The sequence below is a fragment of the Trachypithecus francoisi genome, unplaced genomic scaffold (assembly GCF_009764315.1).
Source record: "Trachypithecus francoisi isolate TF-2019V2 unplaced genomic scaffold, Tfra_2.0 Lachesis_group11, whole genome shotgun sequence".
Lineage (NCBI taxonomy): Eukaryota > Metazoa > Chordata > Mammalia > Primates > Cercopithecidae > Trachypithecus > Trachypithecus francoisi.
The window spans coordinates 11310931-11329687 of NW_022681456.1; the positions used below are offsets into that span (position 1 = coordinate 11310931).

General features: G+C 45.9%; 1 protein-coding gene across 7 annotated transcripts in view; it reads right to left on the reverse strand.

Annotated features, from left to right (window-relative positions):
* The window catches only part of CFAP251 (cilia and flagella associated protein 251), a 90745-nt gene that overhangs the window by 58279 nt on the left and 13709 nt on the right, over window positions 1-18757 (reverse strand). For all 7 annotated transcript variants that reach the window (XM_033220325.1, XM_033220322.1, XM_033220321.1 and 4 more), the window contains exons 4-7: window positions 17342-17482; window positions 14910-15019; window positions 5971-6082; window positions 5646-5726 (exon numbers count right to left, since the gene is read on the reverse strand). In XM_033220325.1, the coding sequence (XP_033076216.1) occupies window positions 5646-5726; window positions 5971-6082; window positions 14910-15019; window positions 17342-17482 (444 nt within the window). The remainder of the gene's footprint in view (window positions 1-5645; window positions 5727-5970; window positions 6083-14909; window positions 15020-17341; window positions 17483-18757) is intronic.

Below are 18757 nucleotides of genomic sequence, written 5' to 3' on the forward strand. Positions count from 1 at the left end.
CCGGTATTCACCAATAACCTTTATTCTGTATCCTTTTAAAGACTGCTGCATATACTTTTCTAAATTTGACAGGGCCACACAGTATCTTGGAATGAATGCAAGATATTGGAAGGGGATTCTAATTCCTGCCAAGATGGTGAATAGCATGGGCTGCTGGCTCCCTTCCCAAAAATCAACCCTGCAGAAACTATGGAAGTGAGGGAAACTTTAAACACTCAAACGAAACAGTCACAGCAAGAACAACAAAGCAAGCTCTTCCGGGGGAGCCACGGGGTATGTGTTTGAAATGTGCATGGGAGGTGGGTGGCTACAGCCTGGGGTGAAGGGCTGCAGGAGACAGCACTGAGGGACAGGCTGGAGAAAAGCTTTTTAAGTTCCATTTCTACCATTTCCACCCCGTCTCCACGCCTATTCCTTACCTATCATTTTCCAAACATTTTATGAATGTTACATACCACAGGAGTGTAAACTACCAATGCCAGTGTTTGAGAATTCATATCAGAAGAGCACAAAAGCCCGTGCAGGGTAAGGAATTGGCAAAAGCAAGTGCATGAAGCAGACTTCACAAAGCCTGAAAATCAGCCTCAAATCACCTCAAGCTCTGATTAAGCTGAAGCACTCTGCTAAGTGCCTTTAAGAAGCAAAAGTCAGTCTTCTTTGGAGGAAGTCATCTCGAGCCTCAAATTTATTTCTACACTTTAAAAAACACAACATCAGGCATTCAGTAAAAAATAGCAAGGCATATTAAAGAGATACCTCCAGGTCAGGCACTGTGGTATATGCCTGGAATCCCAGCACTTTGCAAGGCTGAGGCAGGAGGATCACTTGAGGCCAGGAGTTCAAGACCAGCCTGGGCAACAGAGCAAGACCCCATCTCAAAAAGGAAAAGAAAAGAAAAGAAAAAAGACCCATCCAAATGACTGAAAACCAAGGGGAAAAAGCAATCAGCAGAAAGAAGCCACAGGAGATCCGAGTATTGAGATGGTTAGACACAGACATGACAATCACTGGATTAACATGCAGGAAAGTAGAGGACAAGATGGGGAATCTCAGCAGATAGCTCTACTTAAAAAAGGAATCAAATGGAAGCTCTAGACCTGAAAAAATGATTTAAAATGCTCAATAGACAGTTTAACAAAAATTTAGATATAGCCAAAGAAAGAACAGTCAGCAGGAAAGGAAGACAAATTATAGTAGAAAACATCCAGACTGAAGCAGAAACAGATGAAAGGACAGAAAATACAGAAAAGAAAATAAAAGACCAGTGGGACAAGACCAGAAAAGGTCTAACATATATGTAATTGGAGCCCCAGAAGGAGAATAAAGAAAGAATGTGGCAGAAGAAATGTGTAAAGAGGTAATGGTTGAGAATTTTCCAAAACTGAGAAGAGATATAACATCCCAGGTTCAAGAAATCCTAAAGGATAAACTTTACAAAAACCAACAACATCCCCACATCCACATAGACACATCACTGAAAAGCTGCTGGGGTTGGTGCAGCAGTGGCTCATGCCTATAATCCCTGCACCTTGGGAGACTGAGGTGGGAAGATCACTTGAGCCCAGGAGTTTGGGACCAGCCTGGGCAACACAGCGAGACCCTATCTCTACAAAAAAAGAAAAAAAATGAGCCAGGTGTAGTGGTGCTACCTGGGAGACTGAGGTGGGAGAATCACTTGAGCCTAAGAGATCCAGGCTGCAATGAGTGGTGACGGTGCCACTGCACTTCAGCCTAGGTGATGGAGTGAGACCCTGTCTCAAAAACAGAACATAACAACAAGAACAAAGAAATCCTGCTGAAAATCAAGGGAAAAATCTGTAAAAACAGCTGGGGGCCAAAGAGAGAGATACACAACATTCAATACAGGGATTGACAGCTGACTTTTCAACAGAAACAGTAGAAACCAGAAGACAACAGAATCACATCCTTGAAGATATGAAGTGCTAAAAGAAAATACTACCACTCTAGAATTCTATACCAAAGGAAAATCTCCTTCAAAAATAAAGACTTGTCCATGAACATTCACAACAGCTTTATTTTTAATAGCCACAACCAGGAAACAACCCAATGTCCATTAACAGTGAATTAATAAGGTTACATACCTATTCAACGCGCTACTATTCAACAATAAAAAACTACTGATACGTGCAACAACAAAACTGAGTGAAAGAAACCAAAGCTCTCTGTAAATGGAGTCTATTTATTATACATGAAATTCTAGAAAAAGCAAACTGATGAACAATAATCAGGATGGTAGACATTAGGAGATGGATGGAGGAATCAGATCACACCTTGAAGGCCACATGTCATGGAATTTTTTTTTTTTTTTTTTTGAGACGGAGTCTCGCTCTGTCGCCCAGGCTGGAGTGCAGTGGCCGGATCTCGGCTCACTGCAAGCTCCGCCTCCCGGGTTTACGCCATTCTCCTGCCTCAGCCTCCCGAGTAGCTGGGACTACAGGCGCCCGCCACCTCGCCCAGCTAGTTTTTTGTATTTTTTGAGTAGAGACGGGGTTTCACTGTGTTAGCCAGGATGGTCTCGATCTCCTGACCTCGTGATCCGCCCGTCTCGGCCTCCCAAAGTGCTGGGATTACAGGCTTGAGCCACCGCGCCCGGCCATGTCATGGAATTTTAATGTTAATCTGAGGACGAGAAGTTACTGAAGGATTTTAAGTACAGGAGTGATGTAATATTTTAATTATTTAAAAATAACTCTCTGGCCGGGCACGGTGGCTCACGCCTAGAATCCCAGCACTTTGGGAGGCCAAGGCAGGCGGATCACAAGGTCAAGAGATCGAGACCATCATGGCTAACATGGTGAAACCCCGTCTGTACTAAAAATACAAAAAATTAGCTGGGCATGGTGGCACGTGCCTGTAGTCCCAGCTACCCGAGAGGCTGAGGCAGGAGAATCGCTTGAATCCGGGAGGCGGAGGTTGTAGGAACCGAGATTGCACCACTGCACTCCAGCCTGGGTGACAGAGTGAGATTCAATCTCAAAAAAAAAATAAGAAAATAAAGAAAATAAAACAAAACAAAAAACAGTCTGACTGCTGTGGGAAGATTGTTAGAGAGGGAAGAGAGAGTGAAAGCAGAGAGACCAGTGGGCCAGATGGTGCAGGTAGAGGTGAATGTGGCCTGGACTAGGATGGTGGCAACAGAGGTGGAGAGGAGAGGGAAGATTTCAGGATATGTCTTGGAAGTAAATAGCCTTGGGAATAGATGATAATACCCAAGAAGAAAGCATAGCAAGAAGGGGGCTGGGTGTGGTGGCTCACACCTGTAATCCCAACACTTTGGGAGGCTGAGGTAGGTGGATGGCTTGAGCGTAGGAGTTGGAGACCACACTGGTCAACATGGCAAAACTCTGTCTCTGTAAAAAATTTAAAAATTAGCTGGGCATGATAGTGTGCACCTGTAGTTCCAGCTACTCAGGAGGCTGAGGTAGGAGGACTGCTTGAGCTCAAGAGGCAGAGGCTGCAGTGAGCTGGGATTGCGCCACTATACTCCAGCCTGGACAACAGGGAGACCCTGTCTCAAAAAAGATTTTTTTGCGTTTTAATAATTTTAAATTTAGGCCGGGCGCGGTGGCTCAAGCCTGTAATCCCAGCACTTTGGGAGGCTGAGACGGGCGGATCACGAGGTCAGGAGATCAAGACCATCCTGGCCAACACGGTGAAACCCCAACTCTACTAAAAAATACAAAAAAACTAGCTGGGCGAGGTGGCGGGTGCCTGTAGTCCCAGCTACTCGGGAGGCTGAGGCAGGAGAAGGGTGTAAACCTGGGAGGCGGAGCTTGCAGTGAGCTGAGATCTGGCCACAGCACTCCAGCCTGAGCGACAGAACGAGACTCCGTCTCAAAAAAAAAAAAAAATTTTTTTAAATTTAAATCACCATGTGTACTCAGCAAGGTTGCAAGGTACAAAATCAACACACAAAAATCAGCTGTCTTTTTATACACTAGCAATGAACAATCTAAAAAGGATATTAAGAAAACAAATCCATTTAAAATAGCATCAAAAAAACACAAAATCCTTAGGAATAAATTTAACCAGGAGGTGAAGACTTGAGCTCTGGAAATTACAAAACATTCCTGAAAGAAATTAAAGAAGACATAAATAAATGGCAAGGCATCCCATGCTTATGGATTAGAAGACGATGCTGTGAAAACAATGACACCACCCAAAGTGATCTACAGATTCAATGCAAAATCGCTATCAAAACCCCAATGGCGTTTTTTGCAGCAATAGAAAAACCCATCCTAAATAGCCACATATGGTTGGTGGCTACTGTGTTAGTTAGCACAACCTTAAGGAGTAAGAAATATTTTTTTAGGGGCAAGAGGAATGTTGGGGGGAAAGGAAAGAAGATGGACATATGGCTGCATAACCATATTTCCCTGGCTGAGTCTAGTCACCCAAACCCTCTGGGATTTAGATCCTGCAAGTCAGGCATGTACTTATCACAGTGCCTGGCACAGAACAGGTACTCGATAAATGTATGACAAATGAAGCATGCAAGGATGAATGAGACAAGTCACAACAGCAGGGAGCAGCGACCCAGGAAAAAAGGAGACCTGATGGAAACTTGCTGGGTGTCCGTGGCAAGTCACCTCATGTAAGTTGGGAGCAATAATAATAACTTCCTTATACTCCTCAGAGTTAGTTTTACAAGGCAGTTAAAAGCACACTTATAGAATAAGAAAGACTGCCGGGTGGGTGATTTTAGACAAAGTATTTAATAATTAATGGTAGTATTCCACAGATATTAATATCTATTTTGCTAGCATGTTTGCATGGATTATGTGAGATAATGTAAGTAAAGAAAGCAGACTCTGGAACTGGAAAAATATTAGCTATTATAGCTATTATAGTCAAGTAAAATGAATCAGTAAATGAAAAGGTTTTAAAAACTCTACTGACGCCAGGCACGGTGGCTCACACCTGTAATCCCAACACTTTGGGAGGCCGAGGTGGGCGGATCACCTGAGGTTGAGAGTTCAAGACCAGCTTGACCAACATGGAGAAAACCCATCTCTACTAAAAAAATACAAAATTAGCCAGGCGTGGTGGTGCACGTCTGTAATCCCAGCTACTCGGAAGGCTGAGGCAGGAGAATCACTTGAACCGGGGAGGCAGGATTTGTGTTGAGCCGAGATCGTGCCACTGCACTCCAGACTCCAGCCTGGGCACCAAGAGCGAAACTCTGTCTCAAAAAAAAAAAAACCCACTCTACTGCAGCATAACACAACTCCCCTGAAACAAAAAGCAGGTTTTGGCCCAGCATCAGTAGAACTTTGTTTTTGTTTTTTTGAGATGGAGTCTTACTTTGTCACCCAGGCTGGAGTGCAGTGGCACAATCTTGGCTCACTGCAACCTCTGCCTCCCAGGTTCAAGCAATTCTTATGCCTCAGCCTTCCAAGTAGCTGGGACTATAGGCATGTGCCACCACGCCCAGGGAATTTTTGTATTTTTAGTAGAGACGGGCTTCACCATGTTGACCAGGCTGGCCTTGAACTCCTGACCTCAAGTGATAACCCACCTCAGCCTCCCAAAGTTCTGGGATTACAGGTGTGAGTCACCACGCCCAGGCTGGCCTGGCACCCATATAACTTTAGTTGATATTTACAGGCTCCAATTGAACTCACCTGAACACCGTACCGTTTGGGGAGTTCGAGAGTGCATGCTGGTGTTTCCACTGCCAAAGTCCACTTCCAGATGCACACCTTCTGTAGGTGACAGCAGAGAGAGGGGCATGAGAAATTCTTTGAAGTCTGCTAAAGTAACTTACACCTCTTGTGGTGACCCCAAAACTTCAAGTAACTAAGGACAGAGGCCCGGACTCTGTGCTGTGGAGTCTGGTCTTTTGAGAACATCACAAACATCATGCAGCCTGAACAGAGCTGCCCACGGGGACACGCTGGACAGGCCAGCCAGCTCGCTGAAGCTGACCCAAAGGGCCAGGGCCTTTACCTGGACTTCAGCATCTGAGATGGTTGCCAGATACTTGGCGTCATGGGTCATGGCCATGGCCCTGATGCCGTTCCCTTCGGGGCAGCTGTCAAATATCGTGTGCACAGGAATACTGCAAAACAGGACAAGGGGGTGACACTTGCTGAGGTCTCCCTGGCTTCCCAGAGAGGCCCAGGGCAGGTGTGAGCTCAGCCCAAACCTCTCCAAAACAGAACAAAATGTGATCTATCCATACAATGGAATCTTTTTGAGCCATAGAAGGGCATGAAGCACTGACACATGCTATGATATGACACGGATGAGCCTCGAAAACGACGCTAAGTCAAAGAAGCCAGGTTCGAAAGGTGCAGAGTGTACGAGTCCACTCACATGAAATGGCCAGAATAGGCAAACCCATAGAGACAGATAATGGGTGCAGGGTGTCCTTCTGGGGTGGTGAAAATGTTTTGGAACTAGATAGAGATAATGGTTGCATAACAGTATAAATGTATTAAATGTCACCAAACTGCAAGCTTTAAAATGGTCAGTTTTATGTCATGCGAATTTCACCTCAACAACAACAGCAGTCAAGCCTAACTCAAGGCAATGGGCCTGCTGTTTGCCCTCTTCACAAGCTCTAGTTTCTCATTCACTAGGTACCAGGCACTGATTTTGTGCCAGGTTGTGCCTGGCAGGAAGGATGTAAATATGAAAAGATAACTAGGACAACGTCCCAGCTCGCAGGGAATCGGGCACTCTCCTACGTAGGTGGGAATGCAAAGGAGCAGCACCTTTCTAGAAGCAGTTTGGCTGGATCTATCAAAACCTTCAATGCATACACCCTACCGCCCAGTCACTCCACTCTTAGGACTTTTTCCTAGGGAAACCATGGAAAAGGTAAACAAAGGTCAATGAAAATTCATAGTCATCGTGGTACTACTCTAATAGCAAAAATCAAACAACACAAATGTCCCTTAATATACCACACATGAATTGTTTAAAAAGACATTATAGTATAACCACATGATAAGTAACTAGGTTGGGCACAGTGTTGCACACTGGTAATCCCAGCACTTTGAGAGGCTGAGGAGGGTGGATCGCTTGAGCTAAGGAGTTCGAGATCAGCCTGGGCAACATGGCACAACCCTGTCTCTACCAAAAATAGAAAAATTAGCTGGGCGTGGTGGCATGCGCCCGTGGGCCCAACTACATGGGAGGCTGAGGTGAGAGGATCACTTGAGTCCGGGAGGTGCAGGCTGCAGTGAGCCAAGATCATGCCACTGCACTCCAGCCTGGGTGACAGAGCAAGACCTTGCCTCAAAAATAAATAAATAAATAAAATTAAATAAATAAATAAATAAATAATAAGGCCAGCGTGGTGGCTCACACCTGCAATCCCAGCACTTTGGGAGGCCAAGGCAGGTGGATCACCTGAGGTGAGGAGTTTGAGACCAGCCTGGCCAACACGGTGAAACCCCGTCTCTACTAAAAATACAAAAATTAGCCTGGTATGGTGGCAGGAGTCTGTAATCCCAGCTACTCAGGAAGCTGAGGTAAGAGAATCACTTGAACCTGGGAGGTGGAGGTTGCAGTGAGCTGAGATTACACCATTGCACTCCAGCCTGGGCAACAAAAGCGAAACTCCACCTCAAAAAATAAAAATAAAAATAAAAAATAGAAATAAAAATAAAAACTTTGCTGCCTTCAAAAAGAATGAGGTAGACTGGGAAAGTGACCAAAATTTGTGAAAAAAGCAAATTGCAAAACAATTGCATCATCCTAATCGTGTGTATGTGTGTGAGTGTGTGTGTGTATATTGAAAAAACTCTGGAGGAATAGACTGCAAACTGTAAGCAATGGTTCCTCTGGAGATGGGGTTTGGGTGAGGAGGAACTTTTATTTTTTGCTCTTACACTTCCATACTGTGTTACTGACAAGACCTTAGAACTGTATGATTCCGACACAGCCTTGAAATACCCAGAATTAGATGACATGTAAGTATCTAAGACAACCAAAGCACAGAAGCAGTGGAAATGAAGATGGAAGTTGTAATGTTTGGGTTGGGGGAGGTCCACTGATTCCCACTGGAATGAAGAGAGGGTGGTAGCAAGACTTAAACCAGGAATGCAGGCCGCATGGTTCTTTTTTTTTTTTTGGTTATGGAGTCCTAGATACAGTGAAGATAAATAGGCCTCAGTACGTCCGTATGTCACACCAGGGTCCCAACTGGCTGGCATCAAGTCTGTGTCCCAGCTGAGGACTTCTCTGGTTCTCTGTCACTTGAGAAACTTCATCCCACTGAGAAGTAGCCCCAAAAATTCACCTGGGAAGGCAATCCCAAAGTGATTGGAAATAACACAGTGAAGTCCTTAGTGAGAAAATGTATCTTATCCTTGGAGATACTTGGAATTGAATATAGAGAAGATGAAGTCAGTCAGACCTGCATTATTAACATAGTTGTGATAAGAGAATTTGTTCATTTTTTAGGAATTTGTAATGTTTAAGTGAATTTGACATACCCCAGAGTTGCTAACAGATTAGATTTGTGATGCTAATTTAAAATATGTAGATTGGCCGGGCGCGGTGGCTCAAGCCTGTAATCCCAGCACTTTGGGAGGCCGAGACGGGCGGATCACGAGGTCAGGAGATCGAGACCATCCTGGCTAACAGGGTGAAACCCCGTCTCTACTAAAAATACAAAAAACTAGCCGGGCGAGGTGGCGGGCGCCTATAGTCCCAGCTACTCCGGAGGCTGAGGCAGGAGAATGGCGTAAAACCCGGGAGGCGGAGCTTGCAGTGAGCTGAGATCCGGCCACTGCACTCCAGCCCGAGCGAAAGAGCAAGACTCCGTCTCAAAAAAAAATAAAAAATAAAAAATAAAAAAAAATAAAATAAAATAAAATAAAATATGTAGATTTAGATTTGTGATTTTAAATTAAAATCGTAATAGGTTTATAAGCAATATTAGAACACTTAAGGAAACTTATGTCTAATTTACTAGATTTGCAGTAATTAAGTACTATGAAGGATTTGTTTGTTAATCAGACTACTAAAAAACTTAATGAAACTGAATATCTTAAATATCGAAATGCAGTTTTAAATGTTTAAAAGGAGTTAATAACCAAATGTGTAAGTGGGGCCAAACATTAATCAAAGCCTCCTCAAAGGTGATTGCAAAAATATGCTAGATTTATAAACAGAGTAAGATTTTTAAGTTGAAAAACTGGAGGAAGAACTACGGTTTTTAATTTATCACTAATAAAATGAAGACTAATCCTAAAACCAAAACAGCCTCTGAATAATCTTTTCTGGGTCCCAAAGTAATCACTTGGGATATCATAAAATTCATATTAACATAGCATTTGCATTATTAACCACAGATATGCTTTACTGTGTAATTTTTTAAAAAATCACTGCCCCCAAGTGGCTTCGTGTCTAGTAGAGACACAGTTTCACAAATAAGGAAAAAACAGCAGCTCAACATCATAACGGAGCAGCTCTGTGTGGTGAAGGTGTCGGTCAGCAAAGGCTTCAGAGACAAGACACACCTGAAGGACTCCGACTCTTCTGCCAGCCGACTTCAGGCTTCTACTGCATGAGATAATACCTTTTCCTTGTGGTTAAGTTGGATGTGCCATTACTTGCAGCTGAGAGCGTGTTAGCCGCTGCAGATGGCTACGTGTGCAGGCAGCAGGCATTTCACTTTCTGGGGGAAGTGTCTGCACAGCCCTAATGCAGGGTGCGTGTTCCCTGTAGCATAAGCTGATCTGACAATGGGCAGTTTCTAAAGGGTTTTAATCAGGGTGGCAACACAATCAGATTTACGTTTCGGAAAAGATCACACCAACCATGTTGGGGAGAAAAACTATATGAAGATATCCATATACATGTGTTTAAAACAAAAGCAAATGTTTTGAAAGGAAACACATCAAATTGATTACCTCTAGAAAGAAGACTAGGATCAGAGATGGCAGCCAGTGCTTTCCATGAAAATGTATCGGTTTTCATTAATTTTTTTTTTTTTGAGATGAATTCTCGCTCTGTCGCCCAGGCTGGAGTGCAATGGCACGATCTTGGCTCACTGCAACCTCTGCCTCCTGGGTTCAAGCGATTCTGTCTCAGCCTCCCGAGAAGGTGGGATTACGGGCACCATTATGCCCAACTAATTTTTTTTTGTATTTTGTATTCTGTATTTTTGTTTCCCCATGTTGGCCAGGCTGGTCTCGAATGGCTGACCTCAAGTGATCCACCCTCTTCGGCCTCCCAAAGTACTGGGATTATAGGCGTGGGCCACCATTAAATTTAACAGTTTTCTATTAAAATGTACTAAAATCATTTTTTAACAAATTAAGCAGATGAGCCGGGCATGGTGGCTCACGCCTGTAATCCCAGCACTTTGGGAGGCTGAGTCAGGCAGATCACTTGAGCGCGGGAATTCGAGACCAGCCTGAGTAACATGGTGAAACCCCATCTCTATTTAAAAAATACAAAAAGTTAGCTGGGTGTGGTGGTGTGCACCTGTGGTCCCAGCTACTTGGGAGGCTGAGATGGGAAGATCATCTAAGCCCAGGAGGTAGAAGTTGCAGTGAGCTGAGATTGTGCTACTGCACTCCAGCCTGGATAACAGAGTGAGACCCTGTCTCAGTAATAATAATAATAATAACAATAACAACAACAGATGAGGCTGGGTACAGTGGCTCACAGTTGTAATCCCAGCACATTGGGAGGCCAAGGCAGGGGATCACTTGTGCCTAGGAGTTTGAGACCAGCTTGGGCAACATAGGAGGACCCTGTCTCTACCAGAAAAAAAAAAAAAAAAATTAGCCAGGCTCAGTGGCATGTACCCGTGGTCCCAACTACTCAGGAGGCTGAGGTGGGAGGATTACTTGAGCCCTGGAGGCCAAGGCTGCAGTGAGCCACGATCACACCACTGCACTCCAGCCTGGGTGACAGAGTGAGAACCTGTCTCAAAAACATAAAAACAAAACAAAAAACCAGATGAAAGAGCATACATTGTTTGGTCTGTCCATACAATGTCATGTGATTCCGCCATAGAAAGGACATGTGCCATACCACAGATGAACCTTCAAGCATGATGCTAAGTGAAAGAAGCCAGACATGAAGGCCATGTGTTGTAGGGATGTGAGATCAGAGCAGCCACAGGAAATGAAGTGTTAGATGCCACAGAGATGTCAAGTCACATGAGGTTCAGGGTTGGGTAATGCGATCCCCTGGAGGTCACTGGTCACCTGCGGGAGAGCAGTTCCTGTGACCCCCACTATAGAGCATTCAACAGGACTTCTTCCTAACCTCCTCGTGCATCTGGACTCACTTGTTGAACTCTTCCCTTCCACCCATCTACCCAACTAAGCCCTAACAGTCTTGTCAGTGAATCTGACTGCTCTCTGCCTCAGGCCAGGGGTTAAGAAAGAAAACCCATCTAGGATCCTCTATCATGGCCTGGTGCTGCGCTCCAGTGATCCTCACAACATCCTGTGCACTGGATTTAATGGGCTAAGTGGCCCCTCCAAACTCAGGCCCACCCAGAACCTCAGAATATGACTTTATTTGGACACAGGGCCTTTGTGGATGTAGTTAGTTAAGATGAGGTTGTGCTGGACTAGGGTGGGCCCCAAATCCAATGCCCAGGGTCCTCAAGAAGACACAGATGGATGCATGGTAGGAATGCCATGGGAAGATGGAGGCAGAGATCGGAGGGATGTGTCCACAAGCCAGGGACACCAAGGGTCACCTGCAGCCAGCAGAAGCAAGGGGAGAGGCCTGGGACAGATTCTCCCTCACAGCCCCCAGAAGCAGCCAACCCTGCCGACACCTTGGTTTCAGACTTCTGGCCTCCAGAATTGCAAGAGAGTATATCATTTGAGGTAATTTGTTACAGCAGCCCAAGGAAAGTAAAAAACAGTAGACATCATTATTCTTTTTTCACAAATGGGAAAGTTACTTTCTTCTCTGGGCCTCCAAGTCACACAGCAGACCATGGCCGAGTGGGCATGGAAGCCCAGGTGGATGCCAGAGCCCACACTCACACTTGCCTCCTGCCACCTGCTCTTTCATGTCCCTCTCAAGTCCCCTGGGCCCCTTCCCTTCTTCCCTTCCAATTCTCCTACCCAGGCAAGCCACCACCAGTCACATTCCCTGTTCTTATTCCCCTCCTGCCCAGCACGGCTGGACAAGCATCACCACGTTCCCCCACCCACCATCTACTGTAGGCTCATGCTTTTTGTCCCCAACCAGGCCCTCCCTGAAACCCTACAGCTCCTTCCCTTCATTTGGTGGACCTCTACTGCATTCTCATTGATTACACAATGTCATATCCCACAGCCCAAACTACCAGCCCCATTCCCAATGTCCTTGGCAGACAAGACGCCCTCCTGCTTGAGAGCTGTCACACAAGGTGGCGTGCTCAGTCCCACAGGATCCCCCAACTGCCTAGACATCTTCTTGTCCAGCACTTTGCAAACTATCTGTGGTGAAAGGTATTTTTTAAAAACTTTTATTCCATTGCAGACCAATGCATTTTTTTTTCTTGAGACAGGGTTTTACTCTGTCACCCTGGCAGGAGTGTAATGGCATGATCATGAATCACTGCAGCCTCAAACACCTAAGCTCAAGCCATCTTCCCGCCTCAGCCTCCCGAGTAGCTGGGACTACAGGCGTGCACCACCACATGTGGCTAACTTTTAATTTTTTGTAGAGACAGTCTCACTATGTTGCCCAGGCTGGTCTCAGACTCCTGGCCTCAAGTTATCCTCCTGCCTCAGCCTCCCAAAGTGCTGGGAGGCTCCCAAAGTGCATGAGTCACTGCACCCAGCCCAGATCAAATACTTTCACAAAATAAAAATACCATAGCAAGAACAAATTGCTATAAAAGTTCCCAAAGGCCCCCTCTCATTTTCTGTACTTTCTGTTCAACATAGCCCAGGACCGGCTGACAGATCAGCTCAGCCTGCAGACCACACTTTGAGCAGGACTGCTCAAGCCCACGGAAATTCCACCATTCCTTGTCTGATGCACTATCAGAAAAGGAACCAGAAAAGGTGAGTTTTATGAGTTAGGAAGAAAGGCAATACAGGATGACAACCTTGATACCAGAGAGGCTCTCCGTTCAGTCTGCCTCCAGCCGGGGAGGGAGGAGAGTGAGTTACAGAAGCAGATACAAGGAGAGTACAGAACCCCAGCCTTCCGGATCCAGCTCCAGTAGAAAGTCTATGGGCTGTCAACCTCCCCTCACCACCTGGACTGGTTTATCTGACGTTTGATTGAAGTGAGCATGCCTTTTACCCCCAGGTTAAGAAGGCCACTGTAACTCATCTCTTAGACACCAGAGAGTTTCAGAAAGCCAGTAGGCTTATCACAAGAAAATCATCAGAACAGTCCAGTAGATGGAGACCCTACCAAATCCCTGACCTGTACTCCTCAAAACTGTCAGTCATCAAAAACAAGGGAAGTCGGCCGGGCGCGGTGGCTCAAGCCTGTAATCCCAGCACTTTGGGAGGCCGAGATGGGTGGATCACGAGGTCAGGAGATCGAGACCATCCTGGCTAACATGGTGAAACCCTGTCTCTACTAAAAAATACAAAAAAACTAGCCAGGCGAGGTGGCGGGCGCCTGTAGTCCCAGCTACTCCGGAGGCTGAGGCAGGAGAATGGCGTAAACCCGGGAGGCGGAGCTTGCAGTGAGCTGAGATCCGTCCACTGTACTCCAGCCTGGGGGACAGAGCAAGACTCCGTCTCCAAAAAAAAAAAAAAACAAGGGAAGTCTAAGAAATTGCCATAGCCAAACAGAGCCTAAGGAGCCATCACAGCTAAGTTGAATGTGGTCTCCTGGGTGGGATCCTGAATGTTTGTTAATAATCATGTGTCAATATTGGTTCATGAATTATAGCAAATTGATCCTACTAATGTAAGATGTAACTAATGTGGGAATCTGGGTGTGGGGTATGTGGGAATCCTCAGTACTATCTTCCCAATTCTTCTGTAAATCTAAAACTGTTCTAAAAATAAAAGTCTGTTAATTTTAAAAAGAGAGAAAGAGAGGCCAGGTGTGGTGGCTCATGCCTATAATCCCAGCACTTTGGGAGGCCGAGGCAGGAGGATGGCTTGAGCCCAGGAGTTCAAGACCAGCATGGGAAACAAAGCAAGACCTCATCTCTATGAAAATATAATACAATAAATTAAAATATTTAAGAAGAGGCCAGGCACGGTGACTCACACCTACAATCCCAGTGCTTTGAGAGGCCAAGAAGGGAGGATCTCTTGAAGCCAGGAGTTCAAGACCAGCCGGGGCAACAACATAGCAAGGCCTCGTCTCTACAAAAAAAAATTAGCCAGGTGTGGTTGCATGCGCCTGTGGTCCCAGCTACTCAGGAGGCCAAGGCAGGAGAATCACTTGATCCTGGGAGTTCATGGCTGCAATGAGCTATGACTGCACCACCACACTCCAGCATGGGCAATGGAGTGAGACCCTGTCTGTACTATAAAAGAAAGGAGGCAATGGTGGGTTGTTAGAATTAGAGAGAGACTGCAGAGAAACAGCAGCTTTGGAAAGTCTCCCATCATTACTATACCTAAAACCATGGCAGGCAAACAGATCGAAATTGAACATATCCAACAAGAAATGTATGGAACAGGGAGCAGGGATAGACAGGAACACTTGGTAGTAACCATTAAGAACAGCCCAGAAGAGGCAGCCTGACCAGCCACTAGAAAATCTGTCCTTGTAGAAGTAATGTTTCTCGTTGTAAATGACAGATTTGCCATCTGGGTTATGCTTTGAGCTTGTGTGAGCTAGGTTAGTGTGAGTCAGCATAAGCCAGTCTACTGTGGAACGCCAACAAATCAAATTTCTAGGCATTGGCATTACTCATTCTGTCATTGTCACACAGTGGCAGATACTCTACACAAATTTGGGGAAAAAAGAAGTGGCTACACAAAGCCTACCCTGTGAAGGAGTCCCATATAATCACCAGGCAGTCTGGCCCTTTGTCTGCTGTGGCGATCCACCGCCTGTCTTCACTGACACAGAGGCAGGAGATAATATTGGCATGGCCCTGTGGAAATGGAGAGAAAATGCTTTGAAATATCCAAGATGTGGCCCAGCCTTGGCCACCATCAGCAAAGGCCGGGCCCCACAGAGAGATCTGAGCTCCTTTCAATGCTCATCTGGCTGGAAATTCTGTTCCTGCTGGCCTTCCTGGGGGTTTCTCCACTTCCTAGTGGGTGATTTTCAAACTTTCTCTCCCTCCAAACACCTGAAAGATAACTCCCCACATGAACAATGGCTCCTAGAGGTCAAGGCACGTGGCAACTCCCAACCCAAGTGGAGGATAAGTATCTGGGCCCTCCCCTCCCCCAGCCACTCTGAGTCACGCTACCAGCCTCTTCTCTCTAGAACACTGCTCACTTCAGGGCTCTGAGCAGCAAAAAGTTCCTCACTGGTCTCTCTACTTCCACTCTTTTTGTTTGTTTGAGACAGGGTCTCACTCTGTCACCCAGACTAAAGTGCATTAACACAATCTTGGTTCACTGCAGCCTTGATCTCCTGGGCTCAAGCAATCCTCCCACCTCAGCCTACCAAGTAGCTGGGACTACAGGCACATGCCACCATGCCCAGCTAATTTTTAAATTTTTTGTAGAGACAAGGGTCTTGCTATGTTGCCCAGGCTGGCCTCAAACTCCTGGGCTCAAGTGATCCACCCACCTCAGCCTCCTCGGCCACAGCCGGTGCTGAAATTACAGGCATGAGCCACCATGCTCAGCCTCTGCTTCCACTCTTATCTTCTTATAATCCTTTTGTGTATACAAGAGAGGAATCTTCTGGAAACACAAATGGCAGCACTCCCTGCTGGGAAATGGCCCCTCTTTCCTCCTCCCTTCTCTCTCACCTTCACGGTGCATCAGCCATGCCAGCCTTCTTTCCGGGCCCCACACACAGGCCTGAACACTTGTTGCTCCCTCTGGAATGTTCTCTCCCAGACTGTCTTTGACTGGCTCATTCTCATCCTCCAAGTCTCAGCAGAAACAGCACCTCTTCAATCCCTGCCCACTCAATCTAAAGTTAAGTCTTCTCTTACCCTAATTTGTCTCTCTCAGAGCGTTTTCATATATCCTTTTAATCATTGGTTACAATTTGTAATCATTTATGTGTTCACTTGTTTAATGTCTGTCTCTGTACTAGACTGTAAGCTCCATGAGAGCAGGGAATACATCTATTTTGTTCATTGCTACAGACCTATACTCTGAAACATAGCAGCTATAAACTATTTGTGAAACGAATGGATGGTCAAGGCCACTCCCAGCCCTCTGGCCCTAGTGAGGCTGGACTCCTGCCTCCTTCCACCCCAGCACATCTGTGCATCCTGCTCGCCCTGACTATCTGAGCCTGCCCACAGCGATCTCTTCCTTCTCTCTCTGCCATCACCACTGTGCTCACTGCCATGCATTCAATGAAGCTCCAAGGGGAGCTGCCTGCTGATTTCTGCTTGCATATTTCTGGACTTCTAGAGACTGAATTCCTTAAGTTGCACCCAGACATCTTGAATCCCTGGCACAACACTGAGTATTGACTGGGTCCTTGGTAAATACCTCATGGTGTTTTTGATCTAGGCATCAGCTAAGGACACTCCTGTAACAACCCACGTCAACTGAAAGGGTGATATGGAACAGTTTACCAGGTCAACACCAAGGAATAGGACGCTTGGAAAGGTAAATGATGAAAATGAAATGGGTCCTAAATATCAGGAACGAACGAAGCGGAGTGCTGTGAGGAGGGCAGGCACGAAGGACAAATCGGGGAGGCTCAGAGAGGGGTGAAAATGAGCAAAGCTGTTGAAAGGAGGGAGGAATAAAAGGACAACTGACCTACTTAACACTTTCAAGACAGGAGACATCGTTTACTAGTACGGTCTTGGGCAAGTCACTTAAATCACTCCGAGCCTCAGTTTCTTCTTCTGTAAAACGGGTATATGAATACCCACTTCTCGGTACAGTTACAAGATGAAAGCCCTTTGAAACTAGAGAGGTGTGTAAGGTCCGTGAGGTCGGCACCCTGCTGAATGGCTGCCCTTTGTGCTGTATCTGTGGAGACATGATCTACGCTGTCCACATTTTTGCAGAAGTGTAAAAAATACAGATGTTTTAAATTCTAACTATAAAATTAATGTCAACTGCTGTTTTGTAAGTTGATTCTGATTAGAAACAGAGAGACAATAAGCAATACTCTTTATTTCTAAAGACAGGATTGCTTTCAGTTCCAAGGAGAGTGGGAAAATATGACAGTGATAGAACGAAGTCAGTCCTTGAGATACAAAACAAAATACCACACACACGTTAAAGACAACTCCCCTACCTGTAGGAAGGAGATCCCTGCATACCTGAAGGTGGTGTTGATCATTCCTGAACACGTTGTAGATGATCGCAGTGTGAGCACAAACATACAGAAGAACTCTCTGCTTTTCCTCTCGAATATAGTAAACAGGAAGAGAACTGTTCCATCCAAACGACCAGGTCATGGTCTGGAAGACAAGGGCAAAACCAGCAAGACATTACAGCGTGTTCAGCCCAGAGCTATGGCTCCAGGAACTCGCTGGAGGGGAAGGATTTCACATCAACAGTCCAGCAAAGAGGAACCACTTTAAGATTAAAGTCCTGGCCGGGCGCGGTGGCTCAAGCCTGTAATCCCAGCACTTTGGGAGGCCGAGACGGGTGGATCACGAGGTCAGGAGATCGAGACCATCCTGGCGAACACCGTGAAACCCCGTCTCTACTAAAAAATACAAAAAACTAGCCGGGCGAGGTGGCAGGCGCCTGTAGTCCCAGCTACTCGGGAGGCTGAGGCAGGAGAATGGCGTAAACCCGGGAGGCGGAGCTTGCAGTGAGCTGAGATCTGGCCACTGCACTCCAGCCTGGGCGATAGAGCGAGACTCCATCTCAAAAAAAAAAAAAAAAAAAAGTCCTCAGCCAGGTGCGGTGTCTCATACCTGTAATCCCAGGACTTTGGGAGGCTGAGGCGGGAGGATCACCTGAAGTCAGGAGTTCAAGACCAGCCTGGCCAACATGGTGAAACCCCATCTCTACTAGAAATACACAAATTAGCTGGGCGTGGTGGCATGTGCCTGTAATCCCAGCTACTTGGAGGCTGAGGCAGGAGAATCGCTTGAAACTAGGAGGCGGGAGGTTGCAATGAGCTGAGATCCTTCCATCGCACTCCATCCTGGGCAACAGTGTGAGAAAAAAAGGTTAAGATGGCAACTTTAATGTTCTGTGTATTTTACCACAATTAAAAAAAAAATTGGTGAATTTTATGGCATGTTAATTATATCTCCATTAGAAAAGAAAGTCTTCAACAATATACAGAAATAACTTCCTTTTCTTCCACTCCTCAGGACCAAGACTTTGTTCAGTACCAGACACACAGTGAGCACCTAATGTTGTGAAATTCCATTTACTTTCTAAAAGCATGTAGGGTAGACAAGTTACAATGAAGTCATTATGTAACGTTATAAGAAAGGCAAATAGGCTGGGAGCCCTGTCTCATGCCTGTAATCCCAGCACTTTGGGAGGCTGAGGTGGGTGAATCACCTGAGGTTGAGGCTTCTTGACCAGCCTGGTCAAAATGGTGAAACCTCATCTCTACTAAAAATACAAAAATTAACCGGGCGTGGTGGCAGGCACCCTTACTCCTGGCTACGGAGGAGGCTGAGGCTGGAGAATCACTTGAACCTGGGAGGCGGAGGTTGCAGTGAGCTAAGATCGCACCACTGTGCTCCAGCCTGGGTGACAGAGCGATA